Genomic DNA, 21914 nt, shown 5'->3' with positions numbered 1-21914 from the left:
TTTAAAATTAATGACAATCAATCTAGCTTACATTTTGAACTGTTGCTTGGCATATTCTTTATGCTTCCTAGATTTGCGTTGTGTAAGTTATATGCCCTACCTAATACAGCTGGATGCCTCCCATAATAGTCTGACCTCGATCGCTGGCCTAAAACTGCCTAAACATATTAAGGTAAGTCAATAAATATCTGAATCAAAGTGTATGTTGACTAGCTGGGAAGCTGCACAAAGACTATGATTAGATAAATGAAAAGGGAAGGAAGAATGATTGGGTAATGTAAGGTGTTGTTTGATTATGTATTATCTTTACTAAAGTGTAATATTTATGTTTAAGTATGTTTAAATTAGCTTTTAAACATTTGTTTCGCTGAGTTTATTTTTATGCCATTTTACTATGTTGATCCTGCCAAAGAGGAAGCTTACATACTTACAATACATATTTGGAAATTGTGGGAAGAATGTTTGACCTCCTCCTGTGCACTGTCAATAATCAAAATTGCCTGGCAGTTCTTGAGTGTAGACTCCAAAACAGCCCTAATCTGTCCAGTTTACTTAATAAATTGATATACTGCTGATGTATATAGAGTATGTTGGCAATCTGCCTCTCGTATGCTTGTCTCCAAGCAATATTGAGAGACAACAACATAGTTGAAGTAATGAAGGGTAGTGAGGCTGTCAATGCCTGCCAGCAGGACCACTTCAAAGGCTATTGCTCCCCGTTTAGAAAATAGTCTATGCCTTGAATGCAGCATTTGTGAACTGTGGAGCAGGAAAACTAGTCTAGTATGTCACGCTTGGGAAAGGGAGGAAATACGAGGGTAAAAAACATCAAAAGTGAACAACTGAAGCAGAGAAATCTAGTTACCTGAAGTTGTAGAAATCAAAATGAAGTCCAGAAGGGTACAGCTTTCCCAAAATGCTGCTGTTCCTCAAACTTGCATTGATTTTCTTTGTACCAGGTAAGAGTAGAAGTAAGATAGAAAATTAAAATGCCAGGCAACAGGAAGCTTTGAGTTGTCCCTGAAGCTTGAATCCAGGTGCTCCACAAACATGATCACTCTACCTACATTTGGTTTCTCCAAAATAAACAAGGCCACATTGTGAACACTGAATGCAGCACACTAAATTGGAAGAAGTGCAGGTAATCACAGTTTCACCTGGAAAGACTATTTTGGTTCCAAGAAGGTGATACAGGGAAAAGGATCACCTTCTCAGTCATGTCTCCACAAAATCTTCTATATCCAGTATTGCCATCCATAAAACTAAGTACATACCAGTGGCCTCATTGGACATGCCTGACACCTGACTTTTGAGATGGACACCCTCTTCTACATTCTGCCATAGGAGGAGATTACTAGCAGGAGGAAAAAATTTCAAGATGCGTACTAAAAGTCTCCTCAAAGAAATGCAACATGACAAAAAACTCCTGGAAAATGAAGGAGCATTCAGGATGGTGTTGAGTTCCTCAGTCCATGTGCTAGGAGCACACAAATTACAGTAGGCATAAATTAATAAACCATTCACCCGCCTGCTCATCAGTCAGTTCTTGCCTCACCAGTCACCTCAAAACCTGAGTTGAAAGCAAGCCATTCTTGATTGTCAAGAAGAAAAAGATATGAATGTTTGATAAAGTATGTAATAAATAAATAAATAAATTGAATTAATAAGAGTAAGCATTTGCCTGTGGCTTTACTGTGAACTTAGGTGAACCTGAAGGTTTAGGTAACAATATATTATGAGATTTACAGAAGTGCTGCAACTGTCATATGTTTTAATTAAATCTTTTATTATCAGAAAAAATCATGTTAAAATCAACATTTGAAAGCCAGCTCGTTGAATCATTTCACCTCTATTCTCTTTTTTAATGCATATTGCCTTATCTTTGACTATTTAATGCTTGCAGAACAAGCTCATAAATAACTGCAGGATTAGCAGGAGCAGTCACTTTTTGAAACTGGCTTAGAAAACTGGTTTTGTAGGCCTGTAGTGGTACAAAATGCTTTGAAGGGGTGAAGCTTTGATCTAATTCCCATCTTGTAATCTACAGTAATCATGTCACAAACTAAGTGTAAAGGAGCATCTGAATTAGATTATTTTGGGTTTACATTTAGTAACTTCTCAAAAAGTACAGAAATGGCAACTAACAATTTCAGTGGACAAGACTACAAGGTCATGTGTGGTTTAATCAAATAGAAATCTGCAGTGCTATACATTTATGTTGCCATTTTAGAAGGCTGTTATCACCTTCCCTGTTGGGATTTAGACTATAAGATCATAATACATAGGAGCAGAATTGGCCAATCAAATCTTTTCCACCATTTAATCAGACCTGATCCATTTTCCCCCTCTTCAGCCATCTGGCCTTCTCCCTGTAACCTTTGATGCAGTAGCCAGTCAAGAGCCATCAATCTCTGCCTTACATACACCCACTGACCTGGCCTCCACAGCTGCTTGTGGTAACAAGTTCCACAAATTCACCATCTTCTGGCTAAAGAAATTTCTCCACATTTCTGTTTTAAATATTTGCCCCTCTATCCTAAAGTTGTGCCCTCTAGTCCTAGACGCCTCCACCATGGGAAACATCCCTTCCACATCTACTCCATCTATGCCTTTCAACATTTGAAAGGTTTCAGTGAGATCTCCTCCTCATCCTTCTAAATTCTAGTGAGTACAGGCTCAGGGCTATCAAACGTTACTCATATGATCTTTCATTCTCAGAATCATCCTTGTGAGCCTCCTCTGAACTCTATCCAATGCAGCACATCTTTTCTTAGATGAAGAGCCCAAAACCGTTCACAATACTCAAGGTGATGCCTCACCAGTGTCTTAAAAAGCTTCAGCATCACATCCTTGCTATTATATTCTAGACCTCTTGAAATGATTTCTAACATTGCATTTACCTTCCTGACCACCGACTCAGCCTGCAAGTTAACCTTGCATGTTCTGCATAAGGACTCCCAAGTCTCTTTGCATCTCAGATTCTCCCCATTTGGAAAATAGTCTGCACATTTATTTCTTCTGCCAAAGTGAATGACCATACATTTTCCAGCAGTGTATTTGATTTGCCACTTTCTTGCCCAATCTTCTAATCTATCTAAATCCTTCTGCAGCCTTCCTGTTTCCTCAACACTACTTGCCCCTCCAATCTTTGTATCATCTGCAAACCTGGCAACAAAGCCATCTATTTCATCATCTAAATCATTGATATACAGGATAAAAAGAAAAGGTCCCTACAGTGACCCCTGCAAGAACACCACTAGTTATTAGCAACCAACCAGAAAAGGATCCTTTTATTCCCACTCGCTACCTCCAACCAATCATGCCAGTAACTTTCCTGTAATATTATGATCTCTTACCTTGGTAAGCAGCCTCATGTGGGACCTTGTCAAAGGACTTCTGAAAATCCAAATATATAACATACACTGCATCCCCTTTATCTATCCTACTTGTAATTTCCTCAAAGAATTCTCACAGGTTCATCAAACAAGATTTTCCCTGAAGGAAACCATGCTGACTTTGTTCTTTCTTGTCCTGTGACACCAAGTACGCCATAACCTTATCCTTAACAATTGACTCCAACATCTTCCCAACCACTGAGGCCAGGCTAACTGGTCTATAATTTCCTTACTGCTGCCTCCCTCCTTTCCTAAAGGGTAGAGTGACATTTGCAATTTTCCAGTCCAATGGAACAATGCCAGAGTCCAATGATCCTTGAAAGATTATTACTAATGCATCCACTATGTCTACCACTACCTCTTTCATAACCCTAGGGTGTAGTTCATCTGGTCCAGGTGACTTATATACTCTTCAGTCTTTCAGCTCTTTGAGCACATTCTCCCTTGTATTGGGAACTGTACTCACTTTTCTTCCCTCACACCCTTCAACATCTGGCACACTTAGTGAAGACTGATGCAAAATACTCACTTAGTTCATCTACTGTCTCTTTGCCCCTCGTTATTATTTTTCTGGCCTCATTTTCTAGTGGTCCCATATCCACTCGCATTTCTCTTTCATTTTTTATATACCTGAAAAGTTCTATCTACTTTGATATTGTTTGCTTGCTTGTTTTCATATTTAATCTTTTCCCTCCTAATGATTCTTTTAGTCACTTTCTGCCGGTTTTTAAAAGCTTTCTAATTCTCTTTCTTCCTGCTAAGTTTTGCTTTGTTGTATGCCCTTTCTTTTGCTTTACATTAGCTTTGACCTCCTTTGTCAGCCACGGTTGTACTATTTTGTCATTTGAGTATTTCTTTGTTTTTGGAATACATCTATCCTGCACCTTCCTCATTTCCCCCAGAAACGCACGCCATTGCTGTTCTGCTGACATCCCTGCCAGCAGCTCCTTCCAGTTTACTTTGGACAAAACCACTTTTATACCATTGTAATTTCCTTTACTCCACCGAAATGCTGCTACGTCAGCCCTTACTTGTGAACTCAAATCATATTGTGATCACTGCCTCTTAAGGGTTCCTTTACCTTAAGCTCCCTAATTGCTTCCGGTTCCTTACCTAACACCCAACCCAGTGTAGCTGATCCCCTAGCAGGCTTAATGACAAACCACTCGAAAAAGCCATTTTGAGGGCATTCATCAAACTCACTCTCTTGAGATTCATTACCATCCTGATTTTCCTGATCAACCTGCGTGTTAAAATCTCCCATGACTATCATAACATTGCCCATTTGACATGTCTTTTTCCTGTTAGAATCTGTAGTCCACATCCCAGCTACTGTTGTGAGGACTGTATGTAACTGCCATCAGGGTCCTTTTACCCTTGCAGTTTCTTAACTCAACCCACAGGATTCAACATCTTCCGATCCCATGTCACATCTTCCTGACGATTTGATGCTATTCTTTACCAGCAGAGCCATGCCACACCCTCTGCCTACCCTCCTATCCCTGCAACAGAGTGTGTACCTTGGACATTTAACTCTCAACTACAACCATCATCCAGTGATGGCCACAGCATCATAATCAATAAGTCTGTAACAGTGCAACAAGATCATCTACCTTTATTTCTTGTACTCTGTGCATTGAGATATAACACTTTGATTCTATTTGCTACCCTTTTTGATTCTGCATCCCTAATGCACTGATACTGTCCCTGCTGGCTGCAATTTTGTCCTATCAACTATCTGCCCTTTCTGACAGTCTGACTGCACAGTATCTTTGTTTTTTCTTTTACCACCCGTCCAATCCTGAGTCCCTTCACTCCGGTTGCCATTTCCCTATTAAATTAGTTTAAACCCTGCCCTACAGCTCTATCAAACCTGCCTGCGAGAATATTGGTCACCCTTGGTTTCAGATGCAACCCATCCCTTTTGTCCAGGTCATAATTCCCCCAAATGAGATCCCAATGATCTAAGAACCTGAAGCCCTGCCCCCTGCACGTACTTGTCAGCCATGCATTTATATGCCAAATCATCCCGTTTCTACCTTTACTGGTGTGAGGCATAAATTACTGCCCTGCAGGTCCTGCTTCTCAGCTTTCTGCCTAGCTCTCTAAAATCTCTTTTCAGGACCTCTTTGCTTTTCCTTCCTATGTCATTGGTACCAATATGTACCAAGACATCTGGCTGCTCTCCCTCGCTCTCCAAAATGCTGTGGATGCGATCCGAGACATCCCTGACCCTGGCACTGGGAGGCAACATACCAGCTGAGTGTCCCATTCATGTCCAAAGAATCTGCTGCTTGTTCCTCTGACTATTGCATCCCCTATCACTACCTCTCCTCTTTTCTCCCTCTTTACCTTCTGCACTATGAGCCCATGGTCCTATTATCCTATTCATCTTTGGAATGTTCTGAATGAAAATTGTCCATTCACAGCTTCTCAGGGATAGTCATTGTAATTTCGTCCTGCTATATACAGTACACCATGCCCATTTATAATATTATAACATTAACAAGCCAATTAGTGGTGTCTTGAATGTAGTTGAAATAATTTCAAGTAATGCTGAGACAGAAGATTGTCAGAACACTCTTCAGTTGTATTCAAGATTTTGTTACGTACCCCGTAACTCGGTGTCTTACCAGCAAAGATAGAAGTGTCCGTTGGAGTCTGGTGATACTATTTTCAACAATATTTATTAGCAAAAATATACAAAATAAAATCAGTGCGAATATACAGAGAATATACGTTAGCAATACTAAATCTAAAAGTGTGGGTATAATAATAATCACTAATGAAACAAGCTCTATCGTTGTCTAGGGGATAATGAATTGTCAGATGGAAATATAAAGTTCAGTTCACTTCATGCAGGCTGTGGTAGTTGTTTGTCGATGTGTTGCAATTGTTAGAGAGAGAGAGAGAGAGAGAGAGAGAGAGAACATGTGAACTAACAGCTATTATCTTGCCAACCTTCCTTTACAATTTTGATCTGTCGATGCATTGCTGTTGTGGCCATTCACGTATGACCCCTCCGTCCTTTAGCTAGACCGTTCTTCCGTGGTGGACTCGTCACCCAGGCAAGGGTGGACACACACACAAGCCCCCACCGATCGCGCTATAAACACTGTGAGTTAAAATTTATCGACCCTTCGTTTGGTCTCCGATCTCCCACCCTGTCTTGTGGGGGTTCTGATGCTCACTAGCATTTCTCCTGGTGCGTCTGAGGGGTGTTACCCAGACCTCAATTTTATCCCCACTCACGGGGTCTCAGGTGTCAATCAGGTTTGAATGACGTAACCCATCAAACCAGCCCACTCTGGCTGTCCCCTGAGGGATTTCAATGAATAGAACAGTACCAAGTAAACAATCCTTCTCCAAAAGACAATAGCATTAAATCTCCTCTTTTGTCAGTAGGAGACGTTCCACCTTAGCTGTGTCTTGCTCTCATTCTCTTTCATGAGCTGTTATCAATAACAACTGCCCTGGCAGATTTCCTTTTGTCTCTCTTACTTCCTTGTTAGCAGCATCGAAATAGTAGCGATTTGCGATTCTCCAAAGGGGGGGCGGTGGCATGGGCAACTCTGCACCCTTCTGCCCATCAGAGTTGTTCATCCTTCGTAACAATATGATCTTCATTTATCCTCTGTTGCAGGAAGTGGACTTCTCATATAACCAGATCTCTGACCTGAAGGAGCTATCAGACTATCCATTTCTTTCTAAACTGAATTTGAGCAGTATCCTTTACATATTTAATACACTAGGTGGATATACTAGGGATAATCATTTTTAAGTCATTCATTATTTCTTTAACTACTGTTTAATTGTGATGTTAATCATGGAATTTACTGGTAATATCAAGTTGTAAGTGAGGAATTGATGTATCAGAATCGTATTTATTATCACAGACTCATATGATGTACAGTGGTGCTAGAAAGTTAATGAACCCTGTAGAACTTTCTCTATTTCTGCATATATATGACCTAAAATGTGATTAGATCTTTAACTAATAAATAACACCAAAACCTTGTTCATTTATGTATTTGAGAAAATGATTCAATATTACATATATTTGTTGGAAAAAGCATAGGAACCTCTAGGGTAATGTCTTCTACAAAAGCAATTTGGAGTCAGGTGTTCCAATCAATGAGATGAGATTAGATGTGTGGTTTGTCGAGGTGCCCAGCTCTATCTATCTATATATATAAAACATATAAAAAAGGCACACAAAGTCAGGTTACTGACAGAGCCTGCTCCTTCTCAAGAAAGATCTGGTTATGTGTACCATGCCTCAGTCAAATCAATTTTCAGAGGACCTTAGAAGAACAATTTTTTTAGATACACGGAGCTGGAAAAGGCTACAGAATCATTTCTGAAGACCTGGGTGTTCTGCAGTCTACTGTAAAAAAAAAATTGTCTACAAATGGAGTAAATTCAGTACAGTTGAACTCTCCCTAGGAATTGGCATCCTGCAAAGATCACATCAAGAGCACAATGTACAATGCTGAAGGGGGTGAAAAAGAACCCAAGGGTAACAGTAGAAGTCTGTAGAAATTGTTAAAACTTGCTAAAGACTCTGTTCATCCGTCCACTATAAGAAAAACAATTGAACAAGAATGCTGTTCATGGAGTGACACCTCATAGGAAACAACTGCTCTCCAAAAAAAAAGACATTGTTGCATGTCTCAAGTTTGCAAAAGACCACTTGGATGTTCTATAATGCTTCTGGGACAATGTTCTGTGGACAGATGAGACATAAGTTGAACTTTTTGGCAGAAATTAATATTGCTATGTTTGGAGGAAAATAGGCACTGCACACCAAGACCTAAACTTCATCCCATCTGTGAAGCATGGTGGAAGGAACATCATGGTTGGGGGCTGCTTTTTTGCCTCAGGCCCTAGGCAGCTTGCAATCATTGAGGGAGCAATGAATTCAAAATTATATCAAGACTTTTTACAGGAGAATGTCAGGGTAGCAATCAATCACCTGTTTAATCCAAGTTGGATAATGCAACAAGACAATGATCTGAAAGACAAGAGTAAATCAACAACAGAATGGTTTAAGAAGAAGAAAATTCTTATTTTGAAATGGCTGAGTCAAAGTCCTGACCTTAACCCTGTAGAAATGTTGTCGAAGGATCTGAATGAAGCAAGCAGTTCCTGCAAGGAACCCCACCAACATCCCAGAGTTGAAGCGGTTTTGTAAAGAGGAATGGCCTAAAATTCCTTCAAGCCGATGTGCAAAACTGATCAACAGTTACCAGAAATATTTGGTTGAAGTTAATGCTGTACAAGGGGTTACACCAGTTACTGAAAGCAAAGGTTCACATACTTTTTCCAACAAATACATGTAATAATTGGATTATTTTTCTCAATAAATACATGAACAAGTATTATTTTTGTGTTATTTATTTAATTGGATTCTCTTTATCTAGTTTGTGGACTTTCATGAAGAACTTATTTATGCAGAAATAGAGAATATGCTACAGGATTCACAAACTTTCTAGCACTGTAGAATTTGTTGCTTTGTGGCAGAAGTACAAAGCAAAAACATAATATTGTTATAAATTATAAAAATAAGTAAATAGTGCAAAGAAAAGAATAAAGAGGTAGTGTTTGTGTGTTCATGGACTGTCCAGTAATCTGATGGTGGATGGGAAGCTGTTGTTTGTAATTCAATGACTAAAGGTCTACAGGCTCATGTAGCTCCTCACCAATCAATGATAGTAACAAAAGGGCAAGGCCCACATAGTGGGATTGTTAGTGATGAATGCCACCTTTTTGGAGTACTACCTCCTGAAGATGTGCCTTATAGTGGGGAGGATTGTACTCATGATGGAGCTGCCCTTGTTTATGACCCTCTGCAGTCTCTTGCAGTTCTGTGTATTGAAGCCTCTATACCAGGCTGTAATATGTGAATTTACGGTATATATGTGGTTCCTTAAGGTTGTCATAACCAGCGGAAGTAGTGAGGATAAGCTCCCACTACCTACTTAATGCTCCCAATGGTGTAAGTCTCAAATAGCCTCTGACAACCAAATAAAGCAGTTGGCCTGCACATGTGGCTTAGCTACTAAGCCCAATGGAACAGTTTCTACTGACAGGAGAAGGGGCAATGATGGGTTATTGGTGCCTTAAAACTATTCACTTTGGGCAGATGGGGCTCATCAGCTGCAGTTGGCAGCTCATTCAGGAGAAGAAAAACTCTGATCTTAAGCTGGCTATAGCCACTCATAGAGAAGGCATTAGGAGTAAACCCTGAGGGAAAAATCTGGAACTAGAGTTCCTAAGGCAGTCCAACATTAGTTCAATAGTGACTGGCAACTCCTGCGAAGCTGCTGGTGCCAAACTGTATCAGTCTCTGCCACTTCTTTGTATTCATCAGTTGTGTGTGGTGGAGGGGGGGCAGGCCTGCTGCATGGGCAACAGCTTACTCTCCATATCATACTGCCCTGGCTTGTGTACAAGCTTGCATATTATGTAGACAGCTAGGGCACAATATCCATGGTCAACCTTAACCAATGGACGACTTCATTGATGTGGTTGAGTGACTATAGGAGGCAATGGAAATGGGAAGAAATGGGGTTAGAAATATTTTCAATGAAGAGCTGGTATTAATATTAAAAAGAAAGTTGAGGCACAAAGGCTTAAAGGCATATTGGAAAATGAGGGTTTTGAAGAGGCATACAGGGAGATGTGGACCTGAATGATAAAATATCAGTTGATAAAGGAAACTAACCAGTGTTATTACAAAAGCAAATTAAATCTTAGAATAATAGAACACACAGCAGATTATTCAACAGTTTTGCAGAAATAACATGTTTTTTTCAATGTGTTGCAAAATCCTGCTCTATCACTTGAAAGCAGAAGATCCGAAGATATGAAGTAAGATTTACCATTGCCAGTTGTTTTTGACTTTTCTGATAAATCAGAGGCTCTTGGGCAGACCATCGTATTTTACCAGAAGTTTCAAAAGTGAAGTTAGTTATTGGAAGGAAAAATCTCCCTTTGCTCAAGTAAAGAGCCTCCAGTCATATTTATGGAAGACTACCATTTCTTTTTGTCTGGTCTGTAAGCTGGTTCTTGCAAAGAAATTTTGGGGTGGCATGCATGCAGTTCTGTTAGAGTAAGGGCCAAATGTGTGGGCTCACATCCATAACTACATGTGATAAATTCTCCTTTAGTCCACTTACTCCACCTTGTGCATTCCTCAAGGGTAATTTAGGAAGAAAAAAGAACTGAATTGGCAGAATTTACTTGGACAGCATATTTTACTCGGTAAATAAATTATTTAATATTTCTGGTGTATTCTTCCTCATGTTTAATGCACAGACAATCAAATACAGGCAATTGAAGGCTTGCAGAACTGTAAAAGTCTCACCTATCTCAACATGGCAGAAAATAGACTTTTGGAAATCAGTGGCCTGGACTACTTGCCAATTAAATTTCTTTTTCTTGTAAGTCTTGTCTTAATATAGACTTGTTTCCTCTTTCTTTCACTCTGTCTTCTTTAAAAGAATGAGGAGCAGAAGTGAGAGTTGCCAATTGTTCCTGAAATTTCTGATGCTGAAGAGATTGCCTGGCAGGAACCACAGGCTAGATCCTGTAGCCTGTAAGCATAATTACTGAATAAAAATCCCTTGCCAAATCTCTGGGGTTTGATTGGACAATATCTTCACCATTTGTCCAAATCATTTACCTTTTCAAAACCTATCTCTTAATATTGGCCTTTAGCTTTTTATTTTTGCAGTTTCTGCCATTGGAAGCACTTTGAACTACATTGTTTGTGTGAAAAATGCTCTATATGTTATTATAAATGTTTTTTTCCGTTTATAGTGATCATAATTAGTTATCCATTTTTTTTCCCCATCAAGGACAAAAGTACATTTTGTTAAGAGTTGGGGGAGACAGACTTTAAATATTACCAATAGTTCCTCTCCTTTCTGTAATATAAATTGGTTGCTTTAGGCAGCATCAGGTTGCTGTGTTCAGAATCTAGGTGCTTCCCACATATTTTTAACTATCTGTTTCTTCAGGCAACTAGGCACCACCCACCATGAGTAAATAGTATATACTGTAGCAGATAGAAAAGTGGTTAAAAACACAAACAGAAAATACCTTCTCTTTTGTTTCAGGAGATATGTTCTCTGTAGTATACTTAAAAACATGGTTGAAGAGTGGTGTCTTCCACCTATTGAGATTGACGAAGCTTTTTCATGTCTCCCACCAGCAAAATTCTGAGAGTTTCCATTGACTGAAACTTAACCAGGCCAGTCACAAAAGTAGTAAGGTTGCAAAAGTAGATCAGAAATGATAGCCTGTCCATCAAACACCTTGATGGACATCTGCATATGATGGAGCAATCTGCATTTGCTTGGAGGAGTGCAACGTGAACAACTCAAGAAGCTTAAAAATCATACCAAACAAAGCAGCACTCTGAACAGCCTATCCACAGTGTTAAGCATAATTTTTTCCAAACTTCATGCAATCTGTACCATTACCAAAATTACATCAAACTGATGACCACATTATCAAGAAGAGCAAGACTAGCAAACATAGTGGTTCATTTTCTCGAGGGCAATTAGAAATGGACAACATATGGTGGCCTTGCAAGTAATAGCTGTATCCCTAAATGAATATTAAAATTAATTTTCTATTCCTTGATCAAGTTAAGTTTGCAACTAAGTTATTAGCTTAGACAAAAATAAACAGAGTAAGGGGAGAATTGGAGAATAAGTGGTTTCTGCACCCTTTATTTGAAATATCATTTAGAGCAGTTTAGAATCAGATTACTGTGTCCAGCCTCTGTTTCCTGATTAAGTGCATATGTGAAAATGCATAGAAATATTATGTGCTGTAGCAAACACAACTGAAACAGTGATAAATTACCAAAAAGTTTTAATTTCTTGGTGAATACACATTTGTTAAATAAAATATTTTGGAATAAATATCAGATTCACTGATTAATAATTTCAAAGAGAGTTCAGATGCCAATTAAAAATTATCTAGGCCCACAGAATTCCTTGGCAAATTTCAGTTATGTCATTAAACCTTCTTTATATTCAAGTCTTTATTAATCTTTTAATTGGAATTTATAACATGCCAACTACTAACAGCCTCCAGAATGCTGGCATATAACACCATATGTTCTCTGCAGTGAAGGGAAGTGTAAATGCTCTTTAAATAAGGAGTACTCAAAGGAGTCTGGCTATTTTGGGGCTGAAATTGTGACAGACAATTCCTTGCCTTGAATATATGCCAAGTTTTCATTCCTCTTAAACAATTTGGGTTTAGAAGATATTATAATTAATTTCTTTTGCAATGAAACTCTAGTAGGTTTGACTGTGAGGGAGGAGAGAATTTTCTTGCATGTTTCATTTTGGCCGTACTATGTTGATTGTTTTGTTTGCAGATAGTGACTTTTTTGATGTTTGTAAGAATATGGATTTTTATAACTCAGAGTCTAATCTTACATTTTTGCTTCCACTCCTTATCAATATTTCTCTCTCTGAAGCACTTACATAGTTTTTATGAAGTTAGCATCTCTATAGATTTTCATATTTCCAGCTGTATATGTTTTTAAAGCACTCCTAATTCTTATTGTGCCTATTTTAAATTTGAGCTTTCTCTTTACAATGCCAATCTCTAACTGAACAGTTTGTGACTGTTTACTCTGCTATAATATTGAAGTCTCTCAGATTATCCCTAAATTTCCTTCAGTCAAATAACTTACGGGTTTCTATTGATAACTATTAACCCTTATTTGTGGATACTGACCCAGTAAATCGTGCTGCTTCTCAATGCTGTTAGTTCTTTCCCGCAGTGTATGCCTCAAATCTTTACAGAATAATCCAACTATTTGACATTCAATATTACCACCTTGCCTTTTGAATTATTGTTTTTGACACCAAATTAAAGGTTATGTCTGTCTTTCTAAGGATTATGTTTGCCTTATGCTGCCTCAAGTAATGTATCCATTGTCCCAAGTCTTTCAATTTAAAATCGGAACTATCTAAATGATTCAAGTAATGATTGACTTACTAGTTCTTCATATCTGGTTTTGTTTTGTAAGAATTTAAATGATGAATTAGTCTTGGCAACTGAAACCCCTCAAAAATGTTTACTATATGTATATTCAAGGAATATCGAAAATTGAAAGCATCTCATCTCTGAAAGGTAAATATTTTCTTTTTCCCTGAACTATAAATTTATTTACAGCAAGGTAATCAATTCATTAATGTGAAAGGACTGGCAAATATGAAACGCCTACATAAGCTTGATTTGTCGAACAATAAAATAGAAACTCTGATTGGATTGGAGGACCATGATCTGCTGGAAACAATCAATCTAGAGAACAATCAGGTAACAATCTCTCAAGAGTGAGAATGTAAGATTTACCCATTCACTCTTCAACCTAGGTTTTATTCATACGTTCTTGTACATTTTCAGCCTGCAGGTTCCTGTTCAAACATTTGTGTTGGTGCCTATGGAATGAACGCATGCTTGAAAAATGGGTTTATTGTAATTAAGGTGTAGGTAGTGAGGTTCTGTGGAAGGATTTTCTTAAGCTGGAATATTTTCTTTCATTGTCACTTAATATTACCTTCAAACAACTCCAAGTCTGCTACTGAATATGTCAGATGCAGAACAAAGTGTTCTCATAATGCTGTCTTGATACAGTAACCTGATGTCCTGCAACATCAATAATTCCAATTCTGAAAGAGCACACTTCTCCTATGTGTTATTTCTATTTCCTATAATAACCATTGCTGCTTTCCTATGAATGTGATTGTCAGATGATGAGTTATTTTATGTTCATATTCCATGCTTGTTATCAATTAAAACTAGTTTCATACAAACAGATTTCATGCGGGTTCACATAACAGAGAGAGGAGGACCTTCCATTGTTTCCATCTGGGTTGGATCTAATCCATACAAGTTATATAAAAACTATATTATGTTTTCATTTATAAATTCAATCAGGATGCTTGCTTTGAAGCACTTAAAATCTGGACTCTGGGTAAAATTGATTGCAAATTGTGATTGGTAGATTATGCCAGTTTTGCTCTTAAAAGGCATACAATAATAGGAGCAGGAATTAACAGTTCAACTCTTTTGAGCATACAAAAATTTTAAATATGTGCCACTGGAAGAAATTGGCAGCACTTTAGTTCTTATTTTCATCCAAGGTTGAATTTTTAGGCCATGGTCTTAGACATAGAACAGTAGAGCATAGTACAGGCCTTCGAACCGCAGTGTTGTGCCAAACTTTTAATATACTCCAAGATCAATTTAACGCTCCCACATAGCCCTCAATTTTTCTTTCATCGGAGTGTCTATCGAGAAATCTCTTAAATGTCCCTACCGTATCTGTCTTTACCACCAGCCCTGGCAACATGCTCCATACACCCACCACTCTTTATGTTGGGGAAGGGGGAAACTATGTCTCACACCTTATACTTACCTCCAAACACCTTACAATGTCCTCTCAGATTAATTATTTCCTCCCTGGCTAAAAGGTGCTGGCTATCTACTCTATCTATGCCGCTTATCATCATATACACCTCCATCAAATCACTTCTCATTCTCCTTTGCTCCAAAGAGGAAAGCCCCAACTCACTTACCCTTTCCTCATAAGACATGCTCTCTAATCCATGCAGCAGCCTGGTAAATTTCCTCTACACCCTTTTTAAAACTTCCCCATCCTTCCTATAATGAGGCAACCAGAACTGACTACAATACTCTGTGGTTTCACTACAGTTTTATAGAGCTGTAACATTACCTCACAGCTCTTGAACTCAATCCCAACTAATGAAGATTACATACCTTAACCACCCTATCAACCTGTGCCACAACTTTTTGAAGGATCTATGGACAGAAATCCAAGAATCCACTGTTCCTCCACACTGCTAAGAATCTTGCCATTAACCTTGAACTTTTATCTTCAAGTTCGACCTTCTCAGCCCAGCTTTGCATTCAATCAATGTCCCATTGTAACCTATGACAATTGTCTACCACCAACCTTCATGTCCCACCCTTCCACTTCCTCATCCAAATCATTTATAAAAACCAGACAATGTTCCCTCTAATTTGTAATGACTAGTGTGTGCAAAAATCTTGTGGTGTGCAATTTTTTGCCCAGTGACAACACGTGTACACTGAATAATTTCTTCAATAAAAACAGTATAAATAAGTCAGTTCTAAAATCTGCAGACAAATCATCATAAGCTCAACACTGTCAGTACAGTTTGCATCAGAAACGGGAAGAGGAAATGTGATTGTGTATGATTGTGAAATATACTTAATATAGCAACAAAGTAGAGGGTGACAACTTTTTGTGTGCATTTTAAATTCCTTTGTGTGCATGCACACCTTAGAGGGAACATTGATCCCAGAACAGATTCCTGCGGAACACCACTAATCACCAACCTCCAGGCAGAAAACATTTCACCTACTTCTGTGGACAAGCTAACTCTGAATCCATACAGCTATGGGTCTTATGAAAATCTATATATAGCCACATCCACTGCTCTACCTTCATCAATTTCTTTAGTCACTACCTCAAAAATCCAATGTCTTTGGTTCCCATCCCCATGCCAAACTAGTTTAAACCTTCAACAACAGCCATAGCAAACCTGCCTGTTAGGACATTGGTCTCCCTCAGATCTATCCCTTTTGTATAGGTCACCCTTAACTAGAAGAGATCCCAATGATCCACAAATTGGAAACCCTTCTCCCTTCACCAATTCTTCAGCCACACATTCACCTATTTAATCTTAAACTAATCCTCACTGGCACCTAACATAGAGAGTAATCTGGAGATTATTACCCTTGAGGTCCTGCTTTTCAGCTTCCTTCCTAGCTCCCTATATTTGCTTCTCAGGACCTCATCCCTTTTCCTAGCAGTGTCATTGGTGCCAATTTGTACTACAAATTTTAGTTGCTCTTCCTCCCCCTTACCTGATCTGAAACATCCCTGACTCTGGCACCTGGGAAACAACATACATCTGGAAGTCTCTTTCACATTCACAGAATCTCTTGTCTGTTGCCCAACTATTGAATCCCCTAACAAAGTAAATACTTTTTTTTTTCTAATTCACATCCAATATTTAGTCAGAGTTAGCTGCGGTATTTAGGAATACTATCCAATTCACCTCATGGTCATCTTTAAGGCATTTGGAAGCTTAACAGGTGGGACAACATTTTTGACAAATTGCAAGCATTGCAATTAATATAAAATTGTGTTGTTTAAAAATGCTATTGAATGTTGTTCTTTAGTAGTGTTGCATTGATGATGTGTTAAGATGTTTGCTGTCCAAGTTAAAATCAATAGTTGGGAGTTGACTTTTTCATGATATTGAATTTTCTTCTTGTTAGATCAGTGATCTGGATGAAATAATGCATCTGAGAAATCTTCAGCTTTTGAGGAAACTGAATCTACTCAAGAACCCAATACAGGTATTAGAGAAAGGTGAAGAGGGATGATGGAAGCGAGAATTTAGTAAAATGAATTTCATTTATACTTGTATATTGGAGACAAATTTTGTCATTAATTGCATCATTTTACTTTTTAAAAATATTGAATAAAGGTGTCAAATATTTTGGATTAAGAGGGCTCTGTCAGTTTGATAAAACTTTGTGGACAGAAATTATTGCTTCTTACTTCTGTGTATGTAGTAGGGGAATTAAGGGTTATACAGAAAAGGCAGGAGGATGGAGATGAGTCCATGGTCAGGTCAGCCACGATCTTATTGAATGGTGGAGTAGGCTCTCGACAAGCCAGATGGCAAACTCTTGATCTTATTTCTTATTGTCTTAAATGTTCTTATGTACTGGACATGTGCAGTAGCATCAAATGCATTCAGGACCTTATCTGATGTTATTGTTATCTGAGGATTGCTGGCCATTGAGGTCAGTGAAACAAGTCTTTTGCTTGAGGCATACTTGTTAATAGACAGTACTCCATCTAACCTACTGCCAGAGAGGATGACAGCTTCCATTGGATAACAAGTATCTTCTTCAATTCAACAATGTTATTTAAATTTTTTGCATAATTTAGGTTTGTTCATATTTTAATTAATAAGAAATATTCTCATATCACATGAACACATTCACTTATTTGAAATAGTGTGTTACAGAATTAAGATGCATATTTAATCGTTTTGTCTGTGTATGGCATATGTTCAACAGTTTTTAAATGCTCATCTGTGTTAAAGATTTACTGTGAATTTTAAATTATCAATGATGTATGTTTTGTTTAATTCATAGTTGTGACGTATTAAGATTAACTACTGCATGTCCAAAGCGACTCATCTTTTAACTCTTGAGGCCAAATATACAAGGCTACCATAAAACATCGAGCTGAATTAGGCCACTTGTCCCATCATATTTGCTCAGCATTTCAATGATGGCTGATTTATTTTTCCACTCGAGTCCACAACTTTTGATACTCTGACCTATCAGCCTTAAGTTTAAATATACCCAATGACTTGGTCTCCACAGCCGTCTGTGGCACTAAATTCCACATATTCACCACCCTCTGGCTAAAAAAAATTCCTCCTTACCTCTGTTTGAAAGGGATGTCCTTCTATTCTGAAGCTGTGCCCTCTGGTCTTAGACTCTCCCACTATTTCCCAGGATGAGGTAGTAAATTAGATTCAACATTGGCTTTGTAGGAGAAGTCAGAGAATGGTAGTAAAAGGTTACATCACTGACTGGAGGCCCATATCTAGTGGTGTTAACTCTTTTATTCCTGGGATCATTCTCGTGAACCTCCTCTGGACCCTGTCTAATACCAGCAAATACTTTCTTAGATATGAAGCCCCAAACTGCGCTATTTGCAGTCTGACCAATGCCTAATAAAGCTTCAGCATTACATCCTTGTTTTTATATTCTAATCCTCTTGAAATGAAAGCTAACATTGCATTTTCTGTCCTTACCACTGACTCAACCTGCAAGTTAACCTTTATAGAATCCTGCACTAGGTCTCCAAAGTCCCTTTGCACCTCTGATTTTTGAATTCACTCCCCATTTAGAAAATAGCCTACATCTTTATACTTTATAACAAAGTGCATGGCCATATGTTTCCCGACATTATATTCTATCTGCCACTTTGACTACTTTCCTAACTAAGTCCTACTGTAGACTCCATGCTTCCTCAACAGTGCTTTATGCTCCACCTTTCCTTATATCAAATCTGGCCACAAAGCTATCAATTCCATCTTCCAGATCATTAGTATATAACGTAAGGTAGTGAACCCAACATCAACCTCTGCAGAACACCACTAGTCACTGGCAAACAATGACAAAAAGCCAGTCTTCTGTCCATGCTGGTATCAAATGATTAATTATCAAGTATGAGTTTCAGCAGGCTCCTTAGCCTAAATGCATCACAACTAGATAAGTTTTTGGTCCATAACTTTGTTTTGAATATAGAACACTGGTCAGGATTTGGGACTTTGGTTGTTATTTTGACATGCAATTCATGAATTGGGTGGTGGGGTGGAGATATGTCTCTACCACAGGAGGTGTAAAGCGCTCCTTTCCTCCATTTGTCTGCAGATCACCATTGGGCAAGGTGTGGCAGCTGCGTAGCCCCCCAATCAGGGTTATGTGAAGCCATGGTAGCAGGTGGTGGGTGGTTGTATGAGCAGCTGGTGCATATGATATCCTGATTATGCGAACATTAATGCCAGACAGAAATCTCTGAAGAGTATTGATAATGGCTGGCGTCACCCATCTTATAAAGACACTGGCCAGAAGAAGGCAATGGCAAGCCACTTCTCAGAAAAACTTCCCAAGAACAATCATGGTTAAGACCATGATTACCCACGTCATGTAACATGGCACATAATGGAAGAATGAATTAATGAATCCATGAATAAATGATGCTGAAACCAATTGTATTCCTAATGCTATTCTGTCCAAGATCCATATTGGATTTAGTACATAACAAGAGCCCTCATAGTATTCTCATTTTTCAGAGTAAATCTATTTCATTCCAAAAGACTTACTGGTTATTAGTTGCAATGCATCCTCGTCATATTGAATTTGAGATTTACTAAACAATCCTACCTTTTTAAAAAAATTATAAAACTGTAGGATTCCCTAATTTGCCTTTACCCCTACTGTATGCAGAATTTCAAGCCAATCTTGCTGTTTCCTCTTGATTGCTCTTGTCATATTTATTTTCAGTCATGGTAGCTCTCTCTACTATCTTGCATCTCAGCTGTTTTTAAGTCCTTTGATGCATTGCATTAGTTTCTTAGACATTAACATCTAATTTCCAATTTGTATTTCAAAAGTAGAGACAAAACTGAGCAACAAAAAGGTCACTTTAGGAAATTGAAAGATATCATGAATAGATTGATTTTAATATAGTATTTTAATTTTCAGTATTTGTGTTAAGCCAGTTCTTTTTTTATTGTTTCATACCACTAGGGAACCCCAGATTATTTGTTATGGGTTCTTTTCATCGTACAGAAACTGACTGAACTGGATAATAAACAAGTGAAAACATCTGATAAGGTAAATTGAGAATTCTTTGGAAAATATTAAAAAAGCCAAGTGAATTGGAAAACTGTTCATCAATATTCTGGAATGCAGCATAACCATCTGTAATAAAAATGCTTCTTTGAAAAATTCTGGCCATCAGTTCTACATCTTGTATACCGGTAGATTCAAATATGTTGTAGTTTTTAATAGTTCTCATTTTTTTCCCTTTGCTTTCAGCTTGCTTTTCCTGGGGATGTCCTGATTTAATGTTAAGTTTTGAAGGTTAACCATATAGCACAGTTAACTCAGAATATTGTCAGGAAATGACCACTTTTTAAAACATCTTGCCAGCAAAATTAGGCTGCAATTACTGATACCCGTCCTCCATTCAAGCTTTTTGTTGAAGTTCAAACATGGACATTAACTATCAATACATGACCAGATTTCACAAAAACACAGAAGATCAGTGTCTGAATCCTTATGATTATTGTCAGAATCTTCATTTTCTTCTTCAAATCAAGTCAACTTTTATTGTCATTTCGACCATAACTGCTGGTACAGTGCTTAGTAAAAACGAGACAACATTTTTCAGGACCATGGTGTTACATAACACGGTACAAAAACTAGACTGAACTATGTAAAAAAAGAAAAACAACACAAAGAAAGCTACACTAGACCACAGACCTACACTGGACTGCATAAAGTGCACAAAAACAGTGCAGGGATTACAATAAATAATAAACAGGACAGTAGGGCAAGGTGTCAGTCCAGGCTTCGGGTATTGAGGAGTCTGATAGCTTGGGGGAAGAAACTGTTACATAGTTTGGTCGTGAGAGCCCGAATACTTTGGAGCCTTTTCCCAGATGGCAGGAGGGAGAAGAGATTGTATGAGGGGTGCATGGGGACCTTCATAATGCTGTTTCCTTTGCAGATGCAGCGTGTAGTGTAAATGTCCGTGATGGCGGGAAGAGAGACCCCGATGATCTCCGCTGACCTTACTATCTGCTGCAGAGTCTTGTGATCCAAGATGGTGAAATTTCCGAACCAGGCAATGATGCAGCTGCTCAGGATGCTCTCAACACAACCCCTGTAGAATGTGATGAGGATGGTGGGGTGGGAGATGGACTTTCCTCAGCTTCGCAGAAAGTAGAGACGCTGCTGGGCTTTCTTTGCTATGGAGCTGGTGTTGAGGGACTAGGTGAGATTCTCCGTCAGGTGAACACCAAGAAATTTGGTGCTCCTTACGATCTCTACCGAGGAGCCGTCGATGTTCAGTGGTGAGTGGTCGCTCCGTGCCCTCCTGAAGTCAACAACCATCTCTTTTGTTTTGTTCGCATTGGGAGACAGGTTGTTGGCTCTGCACCAGTCTGTTAGCCGCTGCACCTCCTCTCCGAAAGCTGACTCTTCATTCTTGCTGATGAGACCCACCACGGTCGTGTCATCGGCGAACTTGATGATGTGGTACAAGCTGTGTTTTGCAGCACAGTCATGGGTCAGCAGAGTGAACGGCAGTAGACTGAGCACGCAACCCTGGGGAGCCCCTGTGCTCAGTGTGATGGTGTTGGAGATGCTGCTCCCGATCCGGACTGACTGAGGCCTCCCAGTCAGGAAGTCTAGGATCCAGTTGCAGAGGGAGGTGTTCAGGCCCAGTAGGCTCAGCTTTCCAATCAGTTTCTGAGGGATGATTGTGTTGAATGCTGAACTGAAGTCTATGAACAGCATCGGAATGTATGTGTCTTTTTTGTCCAGGTGGGTTAGGGCCAGGTGGAGGGTGGTGGCAATGGCGTCATCTGTTGAGCAGTTGGGACGGTACGCAAACTGCAGGGGGTCCAGTGAGGGGGGCAGCAGGGTCTTGATACGCCTCTTGACGAGCCTCTCGAAACACTTCATGATGATGGATGTGAGTGCAACGGGACAGTAGTCATTTAGGCAGGACACTGAAGACTTCTTCGGCACGGGGATGATGGTGGCAGCCTTGAAGCCCGTTGGAATGTTGGCACTGCTCAGGGAGATGTTGAAGATGTCAATGAGAATATC

At 39.0% G+C, this 21914-nt stretch overlaps 1 protein-coding gene across 4 annotated transcripts in view; it reads left to right on the top strand.

Annotated features, from left to right (window-relative positions):
- The window catches only part of LOC132403617 (leucine-rich repeat and guanylate kinase domain-containing protein-like), a 124038-nt gene that overhangs the window by 13387 nt on the left and 88737 nt on the right, over nt 1-21914 (top strand). For 2 of the 4 annotated variants that reach the window (XM_059987068.1, XM_059987067.1), the window contains exons 4-10: nt 72-172; nt 6429-6512; nt 7039-7120; nt 10716-10840; nt 13602-13745; nt 16761-16841; nt 19824-19910. In XM_059987068.1, the coding sequence (XP_059843051.1) occupies nt 72-172; nt 6429-6512; nt 7039-7120; nt 10716-10840; nt 13602-13745; nt 16761-16841; nt 19824-19910 (704 nt within the window). The remainder of the gene's footprint in view (nt 1-71; nt 173-6428; nt 6513-7038; nt 7121-10715; nt 10841-13601; nt 13746-16760; nt 16842-19823; nt 19911-21914) is intronic. The other 2 variants (XM_059987070.1, XM_059987071.1) reach the window with 2 other exon arrangements.

Source organism: Hypanus sabinus, chromosome 13, assembly GCF_030144855.1.
Source record: "Hypanus sabinus isolate sHypSab1 chromosome 13, sHypSab1.hap1, whole genome shotgun sequence".
NCBI classification, from domain to species: domain Eukaryota; kingdom Metazoa; phylum Chordata; class Chondrichthyes; order Myliobatiformes; family Dasyatidae; genus Hypanus; species Hypanus sabinus.
This window is presented reverse-complemented; position numbering and strand designations above follow the sequence as displayed.